At 35.0% G+C, this 20,455-nt stretch overlaps 1 protein-coding gene and 1 long non-coding RNA gene across 3 annotated transcripts in view; one reads left to right on the top strand and one right to left on the bottom strand.

Moving 5' to 3' along the window:
- Window positions 1-4,099, top strand: part of LOC137849814 (uncharacterized) — a 313,574-nt gene extending 309,475 nt beyond the window's left edge. Inside the window, exon 3 of the long non-coding RNA XR_011092080.1 lies at window positions 517-4,099. This is a non-coding gene — a long non-coding RNA (uncharacterized lncRNA). The remainder of the gene's footprint in view (window positions 1-516) is intronic.
- Window positions 4,100-13,407: 9,308 nt separating this feature from the next.
- The window catches only part of CNTN5 (contactin 5), a 686,534-nt gene continuing 679,486 nt past the window's right edge, over window positions 13,408-20,455 (bottom strand). For both annotated transcript variants that reach the window (XM_068669732.1, XM_068669723.1), the window contains exons 22-25: window positions 20,058-20,244; window positions 19,444-19,556; window positions 17,739-17,907; window positions 13,408-16,554 (exon numbers count right to left, since the gene is read on the bottom strand). In XM_068669732.1, the coding sequence (XP_068525833.1) occupies window positions 16,451-16,554; window positions 17,739-17,907; window positions 19,444-19,556; window positions 20,058-20,244 (573 nt within the window). In that variant the 3' untranslated portion in view covers window positions 13,408-16,450. The remainder of the gene's footprint in view (window positions 16,555-17,738; window positions 17,908-19,443; window positions 19,557-20,057; window positions 20,245-20,455) is intronic.

Here is a 20,455-nt window from a genome sequence, read left to right as displayed (position 1 = left end):
GTGAAAGGGAAGGATTACTTGTACTGGATTAATTGTGTTGAAGTATAATGAAAAGGCTATAAGAAAAAAAAATCATTTGTTTTTGCAAGAAAAATAAATTGAAGTCCCGTGTTAATAGAACAAGATACGTTCCTGATAGGATATCATTTCTGGAGCCTACCTCTTACTATTGGATTTTGGATCCCAAAACTTCCTTATCTATTTTACCAGAAAGGCAGGAAATAATGGAGGATTTCTATATACACTATATATTTCCTATTATTACACAAACCTTTGTCTCAGGAAATTTGTACAGGACTCCAACACACTGTTAGCAGAAATGGGGAACCAGGACAATGTGAATAAAGATCACAAGATTTGTCCCATTGTCTGGGACAGATTATCTAAAACAACTAGAAGACACAGAAAACAACAACTACAAAACAACACACCACACATCACTGAGAAAGCACAATCCTACTCTCACTGTTGGCTTCATTTATGTTTTTTTTTCTGGCTTCCTGTTCTCCCTGGCAGATGCAGGCAGACACGCCTTCAAGAAAGAAAATCTCAACAGTGATTTCTTCATGCCATTTGGATCCCTGCTTTTACCCAGTTCACTCATCATAACATATGCTTATAGGAGCTGCTTTGGGGGGGTAATGCTCACTACCTGTTGGGATAAAAAGTCCCAAGAAGATACAAAGGAACCAGAGAAAGAACTACAAGTCTAATATACTTGAAGAATTCCAGCCTGCTTGGAGAAGAAAGAAAAGAACATTTTCTGAACATGCTTTAAAATCTGTTTTCTGTCTTGAGGCATAACAAGTTTCTGCTTAACAACAGTGGGACATGCAGGAGGTTTGACTCTTCCACTGATGGATGTTTGGCAAACTCTTTCTTGAAAAGTTCAGTTTTCATGTTAGTCTGAGCTGTCTTTTGAATGTGTGCCACATCATCATTGCCTGCTGATTTGCAAAACTTGTCTAGATTTTTTTTTTTTTTTTTTTTTAAGTAAAAAGAGAACTGTATTCCTTAGCAATGGCATAATATGTTACCATGCTTGCAGTTAATGATATTTTTAGAAAAGGTTGAGAACTCTTTGAGGATATTCGCATACATTCCCAGTAAAAGATGAATGAGACAATTTGGTAGTTTAGACAAAACTTAAGGTGTTTAAACTTACTTGAGCTAATCTTATCTATCCTTTACCTCTGAGCATGTGTATACTCACACATGTATACATATATTTTTTATTTATGTAGATCTAATGATACTTTTTTGCAGATTTATCTTTGCAGAGCAGTATTCTTGTTTTGATAACACTAGAAATAAATGAAGGCTGTTCCCTTAGCAACTGCCAGCTGAATAACCTTAAAACGCAGTGAGAATAAATAGAGTAACTAATATTTCTTGAATGTCTGGGGTTTGTGAAATATTCCTTTTCATAAATTTAGTAAATGTGCTTCGGCTGTATAAGGGGTGGGTTTTAAAATGATGTGTATTGTTTTGATGTGCAGTGTAATTTGTTTACTTGGATTGAAATGTCCTGCCACTTTGCAGCTGAATATACTGAAAAAAATTCTGAAATCGGATTTACTTTCTTTTTTTTTCTCTTGTTTGTGATTTATATTTGTGATTCTGTATTTTATCTCTTGTTTGTGATTTATATGTGATTTATATATATATTTATATATTGTTTTTGATATATATTTTTAACAGCTCCTTATACTTAAAACCATTCACTTTAGAGATAACTGTTTATATTATACATGTCATTTTAATTCTATTTATTCACTTTCTATTAATTTAGTTGAAAATGATATTTATATTACTTCAATGCCAGATCCAAAAGAAAATGCCTCCATCTTTTGAAACATGCTAATTGGAATAGTGAACTCTGAATTTCATTTCCAAGCTTTTCGAACATGTTGTGAATCTTAATCTATTGTCTGCAGAAAGACCTCATAAGAAAAGAACCTCATTGTTCTTTGACACTTGTGTAATAAAAAACAAACAAACAAACAAACAAACAAACAAAAACAGAACAGTTTAGGGGAATGGTCTCCTCTGACTCCCAGTCAAACATGGCCAAGGCAATGGTTTATTTCTCTGTCACAAAATCATGGTAAATTCTGACTGGAGGGGAAATAATTATCAAAATATCATAATGTAGTGTAGTAGATGCCACTATCTAATTCTGAGCATTAAATGATCTTTACAAAATGCCTGCAATCTGCAAAATATTTGAGAAACCTTATGGAGGAAACTTATTGGACAATTTTTCCTTAGTAGCTGAAAGGCTGCTGGAAAGGCAATAGCTGTATTACTTTGCTCTAAAACTAATGCCACTAGCTATTACATTAGTAAGTTATGCTCCCTGTGAATAGAATAAGAGGAAGAATAAGGTATGCTGGTATTTTAGACTGGTAAAAGTTGGTATATGCCAAGATGCTCTGAGTATATTCTAATTAAAACAGGTAAGAAGTTTGCAATTAAAACAGAGCTGATGATGTTAACTGAGCTCTAGTTCTTGTTGAAATTCAGTCCTTACCTTAGAAAATTCTCATGAGAAACAAGAATCTTTTATGGTAGAAAGATTTTTTTTTCCTTCTGAGAAATAGAGATATTGACTAGTATTTTTCCTTGGAAGCATTGGATAACCTTTAAAAAATATTATTTTTTAAAATATAAGTATATACATGCACACAGTGGACCCAAGGTGATCGATCATCTTGAAAATAAAGATGAAAAACATTAAAGTCTAAGTGATATTCTAGGAAAACCTGGTACAGAAGTGTAAGATCAACTCACATGTGTTCTTCAGAGGGTTACGGGTTTCATGCCTATGCATATTGCTTTACCACAGTCTAGATGGAATGTTACAAAGCCAAGACCAGGACGAGACAGAGGCTCCCAGCCAGCTTAACCTCTCACACAAAATTTCCATTCTATCTCCTGGCAAAGAAAGCTAATACTCTGATGGGCCCAGATTTCTGTAAGTGATATTAAATTGGGAGCTTCACAACAATAAGTACTAGTATTGCGTTGCTGGTAGGTCAGAGTTACATGACATGAATGTAAGCAAAAACTGTTTTATAGAAACAAACGTTAGACAGTTCATTTATTGTACTCTGAAAAAGCTTTATCTTAGTTAGAATGAAAAACCCACTCCCAGATAGAATATTTTTCAGTTATAAAAGCAGAAAATATTCATCTGTTTAAATGGCAACATTTAAAAACAGAATACTATGCTCTTCAATAAAGTGTTTCTGCTGAATACCAATAACTGTACTAACTGTGTCCATAACAATCATCTGCATTACTGATCATTAACTTCACAATGAGCAACAGGGCTGATTTATTTAATGAACCTGCAGGTAACTGTTGTTTCTTTTACTAATTACATCAGGGAAATGAGACCTGTTAGCACTGAAATTGTTTGAAATGCTTAAGCAAACATTTCTGAATGGTAAAATGCCTGGGTATTTTTCTCTTGCTTTCTGCCCTAAGTTTTTTTTTTTTTTTTTTTCCCCTGTGGGAATTAATGAGAAACCCCTTATTCATCCATTAAATAGAAAGTCTTGGACATATGTGCTTCTGTATTCTGTGAAATTTTCCCAAATAATTAGAACATACTGCTTATGAAAAATAGAACACTTCTATTGTATTTAAAAGGTAAAATTATATGGGAAACAATTTCAGGTCAGCCTTAAGTGCCGATATTGTCAAAACTGTATTTTGAAAAATTGGGCTTGGGACAGTACCGCTCTGCTGTTGAAACAGGTCTACAGTGAGGCCTGTTGGACCTCTCACCTCACAGCTCTGAACGTGGTAGTAGGGATCTTGCAACTTTTCTTGGCTTATGTATATTACAGGTTCTCATAACATATGAAAATACTGTGGCCACTTGATTTAACTTTCTGATAAGAACAGATCATAATATTTGATCCAGTATTTCCTGGGCAGAGACCTTAATTTCTGACTGTACCTGAATACTTACTGATAGGCTTCTAAGCCAGATGTGGAGGACAGAATGATCTCGCTTTATAGACAGGATTTAGGTTGAATAAACAGGTCATCTGTTAGCATTTTCATTTGTCTCCTGTTGCCTTTTCATGCCCCTATAAAGCAATTGTTTTAATTAAGTTGTTGGCTCTCACTTTACCTGCTAACCTAACTGAACATTCAGTCACCATTCCTACCTTCCTTGATCTAAAACTACTACATTTCACCAATGATTTTCTTAAGAACTATAATATATCTTTCCATTTCATTATATCAGGTGTCTGGAATGCAATTTAACTTTGAAATAGGATCATTATCGAATGTAGTTTACTTTGAGCTGTAAATTGACTTAACTGTAGGTTTTAGAGAATTATATGTTTCTGAAAAAAACTTGCCTGTGTTAAATTAACTAAAACACTTTAACTTGAAAAGTAATTGCAACAGGAAGGAAATAAAATATTTGAATAAGCACAAAGCTATGGAATTCAAAATTTGAAAAAAATATCTGTTTGACTGCACATCTAAATTAAGCAGTATTATGAGACTGGCACACGAACATTCAAGGCATCTATTTGTGTTTATATTTAGGTACTCCTATGGAGGTAGCTTAGTTTTTGAGGACACTGGGCACAATATTTTATTTTTATAGATTATTTCATGAAAATGATAGCTCAGTTCCTGTACTTAGAATTTAAAACACTTTTTTTTTTTTTTTTTTTTTTAATCCCTCCTGCACTTATACTAGTTTGAAAGATTATTTGTTATTTCCCTCCCTGCTGCTTTACAGTTTGCACTGTGCCTCTCCAGAAGCCATGGCTCCCTTATATCTATAGATCAAGCCAAACATATTAGTTGCTTGTTTTTCCTAATCAGTTAATTCAAGATTTTCATATTAACTTGCATAATTTAAATATAATTTCTTTACAGCACAGTTCTTTTAATTTCAGTGAACCCAGTAGAAAGACAGAAAAAACAATTGATGCAGCACTATCTACAGATGATGCGCTATGATGTGGTGACCTAAGATACTCTAGTATGGAAGTAGCAGTGTTCATAATTCAGTCAATTGTGTGCAAGGCAGGGCAGCCTTCTGCAAAACCTTCCGTGTTTATATGTGAAAGGCATTTTGTCTCATATAAAAAAAAGTAATATGTTAAAAATATGGAGTAGTGTACTAAAGCGTAGACCTTTCTGGAAGTGAAGATAAGAAACTAAAAAAAGTAGCTGAACTGCCTGGTTTTCAAATGTAGATATTCTATGCTCTCTGTCAGTAGCATTTCAAATTACTTCAGGTGTATTTAAAATCTCTCTCTCTCTTTTTTTTTTTTTCCTTGATGTATTTATTTTCTGGATGTCTCGACAGACCAGTTAGCTGAAATAAAAATAGGCTCTAAAAACTTCCAGAGAAGAGCACACAACCTCCAAAATCACTAGATAGCTTAACTGTGAGTCAGCAACAGCTTTACTGAGGCTTGCTGAGCTCGTCTATAATGTTTGAAATGTCCGCGACCCCTAAAAATAAATTTGATTTTTTTATGGAATGAGTCAAACATACGTTTTATTTGAAAACACCCTCAATAGTTTGAAGAAATATGCTTTATTCTCTTATAAGCAGAAATATAAAGTATTAAAATGAAAATGTCAGTCATCAGATCTAGAAAGATGTCTTCCTATTTAAATAAGCTGCAAGCCCAATACAAAGCACACCAAGACTTGTATCCGTCCTTAAAAAGTGCTAGTGAGAGCTGAATGCCAAATAGCCTCCCATGAGGCATGTTATGATAATCACTATGGCAATCAGTTATTTATCATTCTTGCAGACATGTATTTTCTATTTACGCTAACAGGGTGGTTGATTGGATTTTGTTCATTAAATGGGCAGAGTCAAAACTGGTCTTATAAACTGCTGTTCAAGTTAATTAGTGAGTGTGTGTACTCAGAAGCAGGAAACTAAGTTTTAAAATTATAACCTACATCAATCAGGCATCTTTGTTTCATTATGCCAAGATCATTCCACTGAGTGTATCCAGAATAAAAGAGAAAGTAGGAATGATACAGTTTCATTTCCCCCATTCTCTGATGTTCTGGTGGTAAACCTGATATTCTTACTCATAAAAGACTCCATATAGGATATTTTATTTTGCCTCTACTGTCATACTAAATCTCTTCCAAGTTTTGTCTAACTTAAGAAAGGGTGCAAGGATAAGAATATTCTTAGTGGAGTTCTGTGTCCCTTCATTTATCATTCTTTATTTGATTAGCTATTAGCAGGTAACAGAGATGGCCTGCAGCCTCTACCATAAGGTTAGAACTTTAGCAGTAGTAATTAAAGTAATAATTTCACAGATATCAAACACCTTTTATTTCTGTATAATATGTTCAGGAGTAGATTTTTTTTTTCCCCTCTGGCCTCTGAATAGAGAGTATTTTGAAGTAGCATCTTTTTGATATTGGAGCTTTCTTTGCCAATAGTTCAGTATTCATTGGACAGATGAAGTTGGAACTCTAACTTTGAATTTAAAGCACCGGAGTTCTGCAGTTTCCAAAGAGGAAAAGGAAGAGGTCTGTAGGTATTTCACAAACTCTTAGCGTGCTTTGTTCATTGCAAAGGAGAACAATGGAAGAGAAAGTTTGGATGTGTTTTCTTCTTATCCATTGCCTGATTGTCTCCAAAAGTGAGGAGTCCTATTCCTTTTAACTTCTCTGCAGGAAGAAGATATTCTAGGTAATCCCCTTGAACATTTTATTTGTCTTTCTTTTCACCATCTGAGTCTATCACATCCTTGAGGTGTGGAGACCACAAGTGTACACAGTAACCGGTACTATGATAAAACTGAAGTTTTGTCTTGCAGAAAAATCACAGATTCATAGAATGGTTTGGGTTGGAAGGGACCTTAAGGCTCATCCAGTGCCAGTCCCCCTGGATGCCTCCCACCAGAGCAGGTTGCTCAAAGACCCATTTAACCTGGCCTTGAACACTTCTAGGGATGGGACATCCACAGCTTCTCTGGGCAACCTGTTCTTGTGCCTCACCACAGTCAGAGTAAAAAATGTCTTCCTTATATCTAATCTAAATCTATTTATCTTTTGGGGCCGGTCCTCTTTAACATCTTCATCAATGATCTGGATGACGGCATTGAGTGCACCCTCAGTAAGTTTGCAGATGACACCAAGCTAGGTGCGTGTGTCGATCTGCTCGAGGGTAGGAAGGCTCTGCAGGAGGATCTGGATAGGCTGCACCGATGGGCTGAGGTCAACTGTATGAAGTTCAACAAGGCCAAGTGCCGGGTCCTGCACCTGGGGCGCAATAACCCCAAGCAGAGCTACAGGCTGGGAGATGAGTGGTTGGAGAGCTGCCAGGCAGAGAAGGACCTGGGAGTGATGGTGGACAGTCGGCTGAATATGAGCCAGCAGTGTGCTCAGGTGGCCAAGAAGGACAACGGCATCCTGGCTTGTATCAGAAACACTGTGACCAGCAGGGCTAGGGAGGTGATCGTCCCCCTATACTCGGCTCTGGTGAGGCCGCACCTCGAGTACTGTGTTCAGTTTTGGGCCCCTCGCTACAAGGAGGACATCGAGGTGCTTGAGCGGGTCCAAAGAAGGGTGACGAAGCTGGTGAGGGGCCTGGAGAGCAAGTCCTATGAGGAGCGGCTGAAGGAGCTGGGCTTGTTCAGCCTAGAGAAGAGGAGGCTCAGGGGTGACCTTATTGCTCTGTATAAGTACATTAAAGGAGGCTGTAGCGAGGTGGGGGTTGGTCTGTTCTCCCATGTGCCTGGTGACAGGACGAGGGGGAATGGGCTAAAGTTACGCCAGGGGAGTTTTAGGTTAGATGTTAGGAAGAATTTCTTTACTGAAAGGGTTGTTAGGCACTGGAATGGGCTGCCCAGGGAGGTGGTGGAGTCACCATCCCTGGAAGTCTTCAAAAGACGTTTAGATGTAGAACTTAGGGATATGGTTTAGTGGGTACTGTTAGTGTTAGGTTAGAGGTTGGACTCGATGATCTTGAGGTCTCTTCCAACCTAGAGATTCTGTGATTCTGTGATATCTAATCTAAATCTATCCTTCTTTAGTTTTAAACCATTACCCCTTGTTCTATTACTGCACTCCCTGACCAAGAGTCCCTCCCCAGCTTTCCTGTAGACCCCCTTTATGTACTGGAAAGTCGGCAAAAGGTCTCCCTGGAGCCTTCTCTTCTCCAGGATGAAAAACCCCAACTCCGTCAACATGTCTTCATAGGAGACTTTTTTTTTTTTATATATATATATATCTTTCTCTCAATAACAGAGATTATAGCCTGATGATAGCCAACTCTGACTGCCTTTTAGCAGCTGCTCTATGGTGAGCCATGAGTTTCTGATTCCCTCTGACATAACTGCAAGTCCCCTTTCCTGAGTTTCACCTGTCAGCTCTACACTCAGTATGAAGTAATCACAGTATAGATTTTTCTTAATCTCCCATTTAACAGCATTGAAACACACCTTCTGTCTTTTTCCTCCCTTATTCTATTTTGTCACTCTGGAGCATGTCAATATTGCATATCATTTAATTACCTGAAAGGGTTTAGCATCACCATAATTTTGAAATTTAGGTGCCCAAAGGAGATACAAGGGTGACCAAATATCTCTCACCTGACTTTTGAGCTCTATAAAACTGTCAGCATCAACCACAAAGTACACAGAAAACTAGTTATCTATTTTCCTCAGATGTTTGGCATTCTTCCTCTATAGCCTCTTGCAATATACCTAGTGAAAAGTTGTTATGACAGATCCTACACTACTGATATTCAACAAACTAATGCCTGTATATGTGTGTGTGAGAGAACCCTACCTCCCATTTCATCTGGATAGAGAGGGATATGTGGGTCACATAGTTTCATTTTGTATTTGGCATGTGTGCAGGTCTATACAGGAAGCCTTGCTGGCTTTTGGGGCTTTGTTGTCCCATATATTTTCTTAACTTTTTTAGGTGTTTACAGTATTTTAACAGCTGTACTCCTTGACTAGAAGTAAGAAAGAATTCAGCAGCCATTTAAGATCAGAATGCCTCATAAACTTACTGTAATTAATGTAGGTAAATATTTTTTTGGTGAAGGGAAGGGTTGGGGGAGTAGTTATTCCTTAAGCAGAGTGTACTTGTCACACCAATGATTAAAGTACTCCAGATCTGTTGTTCTGAAGGATTTTCTGTCACAGCCCTTAGTCTCCCTCATTTCTTCAAGAAATTATTCAGTCTAGTAAAAAAATGATAAAAAGGAAAGACTACGACTCTGCAAACAGAACTTGCAGAGATACAGCAGTATTCAAAGTCTTTATGGATCTAGAAATCTGAGGAAATTTTTGCACTGCAAACCTGTTTCTCGTGCTACAATAATACACCCAGTTGCTGCAACCTGCTAGCATTATCTCCAGCATTTACTGGCCAAAGGTTTTGTTAATATCATTAAATACTAATATTTTATTTTGTGGATACTCTGGTTACCCAAATTTTTAATGCACTTTTTAAAAGTGGTGAAAGTACTTTTATTTACAACTCCTATGTAAAAGTTTTGGGAGTAGCTTCTATTTCCCTGAGAAAGTCAGAAAGTGTTGACAAATAGCAGCCCATCACAGTGGTAACCTTGCTGAGCATTTTTGGTACTCTATTGCAGTCATTCTCAGATGGATAGATACTTCCTTTCCTGTATGTTTTAAGGTTTACCTGTTCAGATGTGTTGGAAGACAATCACTGATTGGTCAAGATGGCTGTGTGATCTCCAGGCTATATTAGTGGGAAACTGTGGCTGTTGTCTCCTTTACTCTCTCCTCCCTTCCCCACATACAAACGTACCATTTTGCATATGATTTCATATGATGAGGCAGAAGGAGGAGGAAGGGGCTGCCTAGGGCCTGACTGGGCAGGGTAAAGTGCTACTTTATCATCTCTATAATGGGGCAGGAGAGACAGTCAGTGTAGCCTGGATGTTTTTGGTTAGGGTAAGGAAGAAGTGATAAAAACGTAAGAAAAAAGCCCATGAATCACAGATGTGGTGGACAATGGTACTATTGAAAGAATGTGAGTGAAATTTGCTAATGAATGAACTGGATGAGAACCATGTTCAATTTGACTTGTATTGACTGGTATTGGTTGACTGGTATTACTTACTTTGCCTTGAATAAAAACAAAGAAACAAACAAACAAAAAAAAATAAAAGAGGATAAACATTCTTTCATGTATTATTCATCCTGTCTAGACCTCTGCTCCCACCAAGAATTATCCAAACCCCATTAGTTACCTTTCATGCTAAAGAAATATCCCCAAACCTATTTTGCCATGATATGAGCTTCTGAAAGCTACCTCTCTCAAAAATATTTCTCAGCTATTGAGCCAGTCTGATTTTTCATAGGACAGTGAATAGACTGGACTAATACTTGCAAGCTGGGATGTGACCTCACTCTTAGATTTATTTCTATGTTTGCTTTATCCTTGCTTTGTTGATTGACACTTTTCTGTTTGTCATTATTTTTGGTGGGCCATATTGTTTCTTTATCACCAGTGTGTGTCATATCTCCCATTTTCATGCAATGAATGTGCATCTAACATAATGACTGGATTATGCTATATCACAGTGGGCATCATCCCACAATCTGGTATGATACTACCTGGTGTTCTGATAGAATTTCATACAGTCTTGGTACTTTTGTTTATGCCAATATTTTTAACTATCTTGGTAGGAGCATATGAGTTAGAGCAGCTCTAATTCCTTGCTGGATCTCTCTAGGCAAAGTCTCCACTCTAGGCTAAATCCCCTCTTTAGGCCAAGTCTCATCAAATTATATTTAAAAACTGAAAAGTTTAAATTGTGACTGTGGCCCACAACTGCAATGAGGGGGCATAATATCATCATGAGTTGATATTCTGACTTGCCCTATCTTCAGTCATTCTTGAAATTCTTTCCCTTCCCTCCTCCCAAGCTGTTTTGCTGAATTATACTACGTCATTGAATAACTTGTCTTGATTCAGGAATTCAGTCTGGATCTGGATGAAACCAGCTTTGGATGTAATTCAGTCTACTGAGAATGAATTTGAGCATCTTAGTGCCCTTGAAAACTCTCAGATCTTTGTTGGATTTCTGTTTTCCAAAAACTTAAATAATTGGCATTATTTTTTTTCCAAGTTAAAAAGAACAAATACCAGGTTTATACTTCCACTGATACATCTGACAGCCCATGTATTATAATCTTATAGTCAAAGCAGAATGAGTGTGTGAACAGTTTTTATTTTTTCTTTTTTCATTCAAAGCACATGTGAAACTTTGTAACCTGAACAAATGTTATCATCTAGAGTGATTCTCCAAAATAATGGTAGATTTTGGTGTGTATATTGCACAAAAATATGGGATTGAGGTACAGAAAACTAGGCAATTGATTTCAGGCTTGATTTCTGAGTCAATCACTGCATGTGGTAAAGTTTTAAAATAATAAAAAATATAAAGAAGTAAAAGTTACTTGCTAAAGTATTGAACCAGATATGCTTCAGATATTTTGCTTTTTTTCATGCTTTCTTTTCTGAAAGGAAATTGATGCAATTTCCTATCTTATTTTCTGTATGAAAATCAAAATATGCTGAATATGTTCATTGGTGATTAACATATGTATAGTGCCTGCCTTCATTTTTATAACTTGTATCTTTTACCTTTTAGGAATATTTTTTTTGTTCCCCATAATTTTTAGAAATGATGAGTTTGGACCTAAAAGTGTGGGTGGGAGGGTGCGGGGAAGTTAAAAAAAAAAATATATATATATATATGTATATATATACATATATATATATATATATATATACATATATATATATATACATATATATATATATATTGGTGGTTCTCTGTTTCATCATAGTAAAAGATGATCAAATGAATAAAGAGGCATCGCACATTTCTTTATCAGTTCTAGGTAGGATTTTTATATGAATTGGTATGAGCTGGGCTGCTTAGTTAATAATCTGACAGCAGAAAAGGAGCATAAGAAAGAACAGCTAAATATGTGTGCCAGTTTGCTTAAGCAACTGACTATTCTAATAAGTACTGTGAATATTGAAATTGCTCATGTACAATTTCCCATTGACTTTTCTCCTAGGTTTGTGAGTCTTTAATATAAATACCCTACCATTGTCTTGTTTAAAGTATTAAAAATTGTTCCATAACAAAAGTAAAATTTATGCTGAGGTCTGTCTTTACTGGAATTGAAAGAAAAAACAGAGCAAACCCAGGCCTGTTTTTTTTTCTCTCTCTTTTTTTTTTTTTTTTTAGAGGCAACCTGTTTGTAGGCAAGCTTAGGGAGGCTGTTTGTAATATCCTAAAGCCAACTAACTTATTATAATAAAAGGCTGTTCATTTTGTCTTGTCATTGACATTGTTTTACTTCAGAACATAGGAAGTAATTAAGAAGGAAAATGTCTTTTGTCTTCAGAGGAAATGGGATGATGGCCATAAAAAGACAAGAGTGGATTGCGGTTTGGTAGAAGTTCTGATAGGATATGGATTTTCAATACGCACAGTTCTCCTTGTCAGCAAAAACAGGTCATTACACTTTTCTGTGACATTCTTAAATAATTTAATGGCAGTCCTGATATACTATGCTATTTAAGCGATACCAATTTTGAAATTGAAGTCTCAGTTCTAATGGAGACTGTGGCAATCTATTTTTATTTCCAAAATGGGCTTTTTGACTTCTTACTGTGTTGCAATGTCATTTACCCCTATAGGTATACATTACATAAAGAAGCGATAGGGGATTATTAAAAAATAAAATGAAACTATCAAAAAAAATATTTGCTATAATTAGGACATCCATTATTACATTTTTCCCCCAATAGGGTATGCATATTTTTGAAAGCTTTTTTTCCTGTGATTTTTCACACAAAATATTTCAAGTATAAGACAAAACAACTACACTTTTCAAAAGAACATGAAATGGTCATGCTGTGCTTTTGTGTTTGCTTGGCCATTGATGACACTTGAAAGAATACTACACATGCCAGAGCATTCCAATAAACTGCTTCATTATACAATGGAATTTCCCGGTGGCTTCCTTATAAAGCACATCTTTTCATGATCTTTAAAAATTCCAGAAAGCTTTTATTTCTGAAACTAATTCACAGACATATTTTGCAGTTTGTTAGTTTCATGTTAAGAGTTCTAGCCTTCTTTGTGGCTTTCAGTTATTTAATTATGAAAGTAATATCTGTCCAGGGAATCTGAAATACATCTGAAATTAGAAAGATGCAAAAATTGTCCACATTCACTATTTCAGATTCATCATTTTCTTACTGAAAATCATGTAATTAAAAGGTTGCTGCTGTTGGAATCCAAAATGTTTCTGTCACCCTGTCTTCCATGAATACAGTTCAGGAGCTGACAGGAGATAAGATAAAAGTCAATAAAAAGAGAATTATTTATTAAAAAGATCTAATGTTACAAGAACAGTACACAGGAACTATTATATTACTGTGTCTTCCACATAGTATATACCATTATATATAGTATATATACAGATTGTATACAATATATCTAACATTTTGATATGGGCCATGACAGAATCTTTCTTTTGGTCTGCAAAACAAAGTCTCTTTCAAATTATTTTCTTCCAAACAAGTACTGTGGTATTATACAAAAATACAGCCTCCTAAGTGACTCTAGACTGCACTATTACAATCTTTTACATAAAAAAGGAAAGAGTTCTTCAATGAAACTAAAAAATAATATGTCATGATAAGGAAACATCCTCTTCTACAAAGTAACAAATATGTAATACATAGGTACTTAAACATTTAAAACTTGTTTATTAATATATTTAGATGCAAAATACATATTCTGTTCATGTTGAATATAAAACATACCCCTTTTTGTCCCTGCATTACAACTACATTACATGATGTTATGTTCATCATTTCTATCTGTATCTTTATACTAGAGATTGAGATATAATTATATGCAGCTCTATCTCCTTATCAGACTTTCATTCTTCTTTGTTCATTCTTAAAAAAGCATAGTCATTTATTGTATTCAGAAAGTTGTTTAGCCAAACTTCCAACAGTACCCTTTTTGAATACTTTGAAATAAACTGCATTGGCAAGTATAAAAAAATAGAGGAAATTATGCTTAGCTAGTTTATAAAATAGCCATTTTACTTTTTGGTTCATCACTTTATTCTTGTTCACTTTAACCTTTTGAAAAATGATGGTTTATAGCAATGCTGTTGTTTTGCAAAATAAAACAGGCAGTTATTTCTTTGAATTTGTTCTATCAGCAAAGTATATTTCCCCTTCCTTTCTTTTATCTCAGAAGCTTTTTCACAAGCAGAAATACAGACAGGTCTCCTGTTTGTAACTACACAACAGTCAGGGTTCAGCTCATTATCCTGTCATTGTTTTGCTAGCAACATGGTGACTAAGTACATTTAAAACCTACTTTTTTCATATGTATATATATTTTCTTTTAATCTTAATGATGGAATCATAGAATCATAGAATGATAGAATCATAGAATATTCTGAGTTGGAATGTATTCACAAGGATCGTAAAGTCCAACTCATGTCTCCACACTGGACCACACCAAAATTAGACCATATGTCTGCAAACATTGTCAAAATGCTTCTTGAACTCCAGCAGGTTTGCTGCTGTGACTACTTCCCCAGGTAGCCTGTTCCACCAAGTGAAGAACCTTTTCCTAATATTCAATCTGAACCTCTCCTGAATAAAATAATAAAGGTTTGAGTTGATTCATCTCTGAAAAATTCAACTGGTAAAATATTCAAAACAAATTAAGTCATCAGTCAGCTTTTTACCTACCAAGCATTGTGCTTTCTTGGCTACTATTTTAAAAGTGCTAAGAAAGGACACCATTAGAGCATACTATCCAAATACAAAGTATTATTCGCTAGTGAGCTGGCAAAATAATATCATTAATTAAGTGAACACATGAACCAAAACAGATTTGCATCAAAACTTTTAGAAGGATGGACAACTAGAAGAACTATGCCATTAGGACTTGTCTCTTGAACTCTTTTTACTTGATTTTTCCCAGACAAGGAGTGTTTATCCTAGGCACAATACCTAGACACATGGTAGTAAAACACCATCCTTCATAACACCACACACTCCATAACTGTACAAACACACACAGCATATACAATGGAGATCATTTTGATTCAGGTGCCAATATATGGAAACATCTTCAAATTTAGAAAAGTTGTCCAGATTGTATATTGAGTGAAAATTTGTTTGGTACAGCAAAAAGCAGGGATTACAACTGATAGCGTACAGTCCCTATAAGAATAAATCTATCTAGTGAGCTATAGAAATAGATCCAGGTAACTAAATAATTGGAATGATGCTCATTATCCAACCATTTTTCAGACACACTATTCTCCAAAACCTATCCTACAGAAGTCTGTATGTGTGAATGACTACGTTTCAAAAATTGTTAATGTTCCTTCTGTTATATACTCTCATATATGCTTTAACTGGCTTTCCAATTATACGAAGTATAGAATCTTACTTAAAAATGGACCCAGTGGAAAAAAAAAGATTACAACTGAGAAGTGCTTGGAAAAAGTAGGTTTATCTTCTTGCATACCTTCTCTATATCATGTTTAAATGCCCAGTGGAAATTTCATTGTCATATGCATTAGGAATAGACTTTTTATTTCCTATTGAAAGTAAATATTTGAATCATTTGACATTAAATCATGTAACATTTGATGAAAAACAATGGTATTTATTTCCTTTAAATTTTGTGTTTAATTATGATCAGGTTACCTAGAAATAAAATATATGTCTTCTTTTCTCCTCCATTTTGTCACTTTTAAAGTGTGCTGTCTAGTATTTTATTGATGATTTTCTTTTTCTAATTTATTATATATTATATATTTTAAGAATAATTTCTCTGTACTCTTGCAATGGGATACATATTTTAATTATATTTTTTTCTGTCTTGCTGTCTTGTCAATAGGAACAGCCAGCTGTATGGGATGCAAGAAATCTTAGACAAAGCTATGTCAAACTTTGTTCTCTAGTTAAAAAAGTTTATTTATTTATTTTTTAACCAAACAGATGTACTGTACTAGACACCACTGTTTAAACACCTAATGATACATGACTGGGGTTACCAAAATTGAACATATTAAAAAAGTAAAGTACATTGGACAGAAATTACATTTGCTTACAAAAGTTTATTACATACAATCTGCATATTTTTGGGCCAAGAAGAGTCCCCTCCCCAGAGGATTTTTACAAAAACTGAAGAGAAAAAAAAAAACCTGATGAATTTTTGACTCTCTTCAACATTCTTCTAAGTGCACCACAGGTATTTCTATGGGTCTTTAAGCATTAGCTTGGCTTTCCTGTTAATCCATGGACATAAAACTCCATTCCTTGGTGTCATCAAGCTAAAGCAAACAAATAACAACAATGAAGTCTTCAGTCTTCACCATGAAGTTGAAGGAACCATCAGTGCCAAAAGCAATGTTACAGAGGACGAGGAAGTAGAGAACACATGTAAGGTGGTTTGAGCACTCGTTACTTTCCCTCCTGAAATAAAAAGTGAAATAACTAAAGAAGAAACAATGCAAACAATTCTGAGAACATTTAGGTACTAAATTTTGGCTAAAAATGTTATCCTTTAATGCTCAGCAAAAGCCTAATTTTGGGAAGGCATTAGCTTGAGAGAACTGCAATCCCAGGTTAGGATCCCTACACAGACATAAAGATATTGGGGATTTTATGATGATATCTACAGAAACTCACATTCTGAATCCTCATATTCAGTCTGTAAAAAAATAGGAAATTCCAAAAGGATAGGTAAGTTTTATGCTTTAATCCTCATAAAGTATTAGGCTGCAGAAAGTGCACAATCATAAATGTTCTTTCTGGAAGAAAGAGTGAAATCTAATCCTTTATCTTGATGTTTGTCCAGGTCTTTTGCCCTATAGTCTAGTGGCGTTTTATATCATAGCACAGTGCCTTAGTTAGAGTAGAAATTTTAGGTGTAGATTGAAGTTTCAAGCCTATACCTTTTGTACAGTACTCCATATGGACAAGCAATGTTTAGTACATTTTTAAGGTGTTATTAAAAAATTAGAATTAATATACCTTGTTTTCTTTGGCAACAGATAATATAATTATTTTTATCTTTCCCACTAATCCTTAGATCTCTTTCTTAACTGTGTAATATTGTTACTTGTAATTCTTTTAACATATTGCTTTAACTGAGGAAATAGAAGCTAGGCGTCATCAGTTACTGCGTGATTAAATTAATACTGTAATAGTCTTATCTAATCAAGTCAGCGGAACCTAAGAAAAACACAGCTTATTCTAACATGGGCACACACACAGGATTCAGCTACCTAAATGCAGATACCTGATGCTGTTTTAGGTGTATTAGATGTTACACCTCCAGCTGGTGGTCCAGAGTGATGTGTGTGTCCTTTAAGTTCTAGATCATACCAGTTCTGGGTTTCCTGTAAATCCTGAATCCTGTGATTTTTTCATTAGCCCCATACAGATGCATCAGATACTCTTGAGAATCTCAAATGGCATTAGATATCTATGTTACAACATAGGAACTAAATGTTTCAGTTAATGATTTTGTCTAATAGAGAAATGTGAGAACTATTTTATTTTATTTTATTTTATTTCAGATAGAGAGTAATAGAGTTAATAATTTTTGCACATTGCTGTAATTGCCACTCTTCCACATGTAAGTGTAGTCTTACCTACAAAAGATGGAACTCTGATCTGGGGACTAGTGGTCCCGTCACCTCCTTCACTGACCGCACAGACCTCAATAATGTAGACACCAACATCAGGAAGAAGTACCACTGCAGAAGTTTTCTGTGTTTCTATAACTTGACTGTTGCTCTGTCCTTCTTGCCTAAATAATACCTATGGTCAAAAAAGTAGATGGTGGTCATAGTGACCATGCAAGATACGTTCCAGACATTTTGTGTAGATAACACAGCCACTGAAACAGTTGTTTCATGCTTTCATTAAGGACTTCTGTATGTGACAATTTCTGGATGTGACATTTGAACAGTCACCCGCTTTTACATCTCCCTTCCCTATTCCCCTCCTCCCATCCCAAATGGCTTCAAAACAGTAGCAGCAAAGTATATTGGCAATTAATGAATGTGAAAAGACATTGAATAGGATCCAAGCAATGATATAGGATTTGCCCTCTCCATCATTAGGTGTTACACTTTTTTATTTTATTTTATTTTATTTTATTTTATTTTATTTTATTTTATTTTATTTTATTTTATTTTATTTTATTTTATTTTATTTTATTTTATTTTATTTTATTTATTATTATTATTATTATTATTTTCCAAGTGACAAACATTCTTTGAAAAGCATGTTGGGTTTCATTTGCATATATTCTTGTCCCCAAATTCATATGGATATTCACACTTTTGTTGAAAGAATCCAGCTTCAAACATAATGAAAATGCCTTAAATAAAGTCCTTAACTGTGTTTACTTTAGCTGGCTAAATAACAGTGAATAGCTCAGATCTAACCCTGCATCTGCTGTACATGCTTATGCCAAGTGGAAGGAATACAAGCATGTACATTGCTGTCTGTTTGGTATTCCTGCATAAGAGTTTCTGTTCCCAGACAAAATTGAAAAGGTCTGAGAGGTGTAAAAAACCAAAGTAGTCACTCCATGTTTTTTCAGAATCTCAATGATCCTGATGAAGTTTAAAGCAGTTTCTGGCTTATTTTGAATCAATTTTCATGTCCTTGGTGATATTTTCTGTTGTATCAGAGAGATCATAGTCTAGAGAGAAACGATCTTATATACGCTTCAAGACACCCATATAAACCTCACTAAGAATACATAAAACATTATTTTGATTTAAAAGATTTAGGTGAATTCCACTGCTTTTTATGATTTTTTTTTTAAGAGTTAATCTGGATTTTGCTTTTTAGAACTTCAAAACTTTAAATGCTAGATATTACCATCATCGATTGTTGAAAATCACCAACATAATTAAAACAAACAAACAAACCTAATTATATGTGTTTTTCTGCTCCATGAAAATATTAATTTTAAAGTCACTGTAAGATGTGTCATTCTTCATCATTTCTTTAAATCTTACTGTAAACACAGTCAAATTGAAGTGTTAGTAGGAATTTCATTGCAGGCTGGCCTTATTAATAGCCACTTCTCAGCCTTATATGATGAACTGATCCCCTCAGATTGAGCTAAACTCAGTCTATAATCACTAGCTGAAAGTCACAACACAAAAAATATTTGCACATTTCATTTTTATTTATTGCATTTTATAGTGAAATCTTATTGCAGATAAGATTATATTACAGCATACTTAACAAAGGAAAACAACAAAGAGAAAAAAAGCAAAGAGGAAAGAGGAGTAGTTGTTTAGAAGAGAGTAAGGTGTGTGAAGGGAAGTCACTGACCTTGTATCCCATTACATCAGATTCATTAGCTAGAGGTCTAACTGGCTCCCACCCAAGAGAAACTTGAGAGCCATCCTGTATCCACATAATATTACTTGGTGCTTGACTGGGAGCTGGGAAAAAAAATAAAAATAACAGCATGTACATAAATATATTTGTAGATACTTCCTTTAAAATCACCTTTAAAATCAAAAGTATGTAAATCTTTTAATAAATTTACAACTACGTGTGTTAGCAGGCTTCCAACTCTAAGTAGCGATTTTTTTTTTTCCCCACCAGAATTATCCTTTAATAGATTTTGGTTGTGGTGAGTTGATGCTCCTTTAATAGATTGTGGTGAGTTGATGCAACCCAACATATAGACTTTACAGAATTTATGAACTTGAATGGTTTTATCTCAATTTTATTTGTCAAAAAGGTGTTACTTTCTGGGAAAATAATCTTTATTATGAATGCAAAATAATAAGAATTCACATGTATGCATCAAAGCAAAGCCATGAATCAAAACTATATGTAATTCCTAATTACTGTATGATCTTATTAAAGGGACATCAAAGAGGGCAGAATTTGCTTCTTGACTTCTCATTTTGAGCAAAGTTACTGAGATCACTTACGTGATTTCTTGGTTGTTACACGCACAGTGGTGCTAGGTGGTCCATACCCAGCAGCATTGTATGCCCTCACAGTTAGGTGATATAATGTATTTCCTTCTAACCCTGTCAGGAGGACAGATGATTCATTTCCCTCAGTTTTGACCTTTTCTGCTGCTTCTTCCTGCTCCATGTCCTTCCAGTAACCAACCTGCAAATAAGTGATAAAAGGAAGGATTAATATAGGTGTTTTGGAAGCTCTACCTTTACAAGCTATCCTGTGGTAGGTTTCTTTGCCAGTCTTGCCTGTTGTGTGATCATCAGGCCCTGATAAAACACATGGGAACTGTAGTCTAACCTCAGATCCAAAAAATACTCAGTCCTGCAAAATAGTGAGAATCGGAATATCATAGTATTACCTA

The sequence above is a fragment of the Anas acuta genome, chromosome 1, assembly GCF_963932015.1.
Source record: "Anas acuta chromosome 1, bAnaAcu1.1, whole genome shotgun sequence".
Taxonomy (NCBI): Eukaryota; Metazoa; Chordata; class Aves; order Anseriformes; family Anatidae; genus Anas; species Anas acuta.
This window is presented reverse-complemented; position numbering and strand designations above follow the sequence as displayed.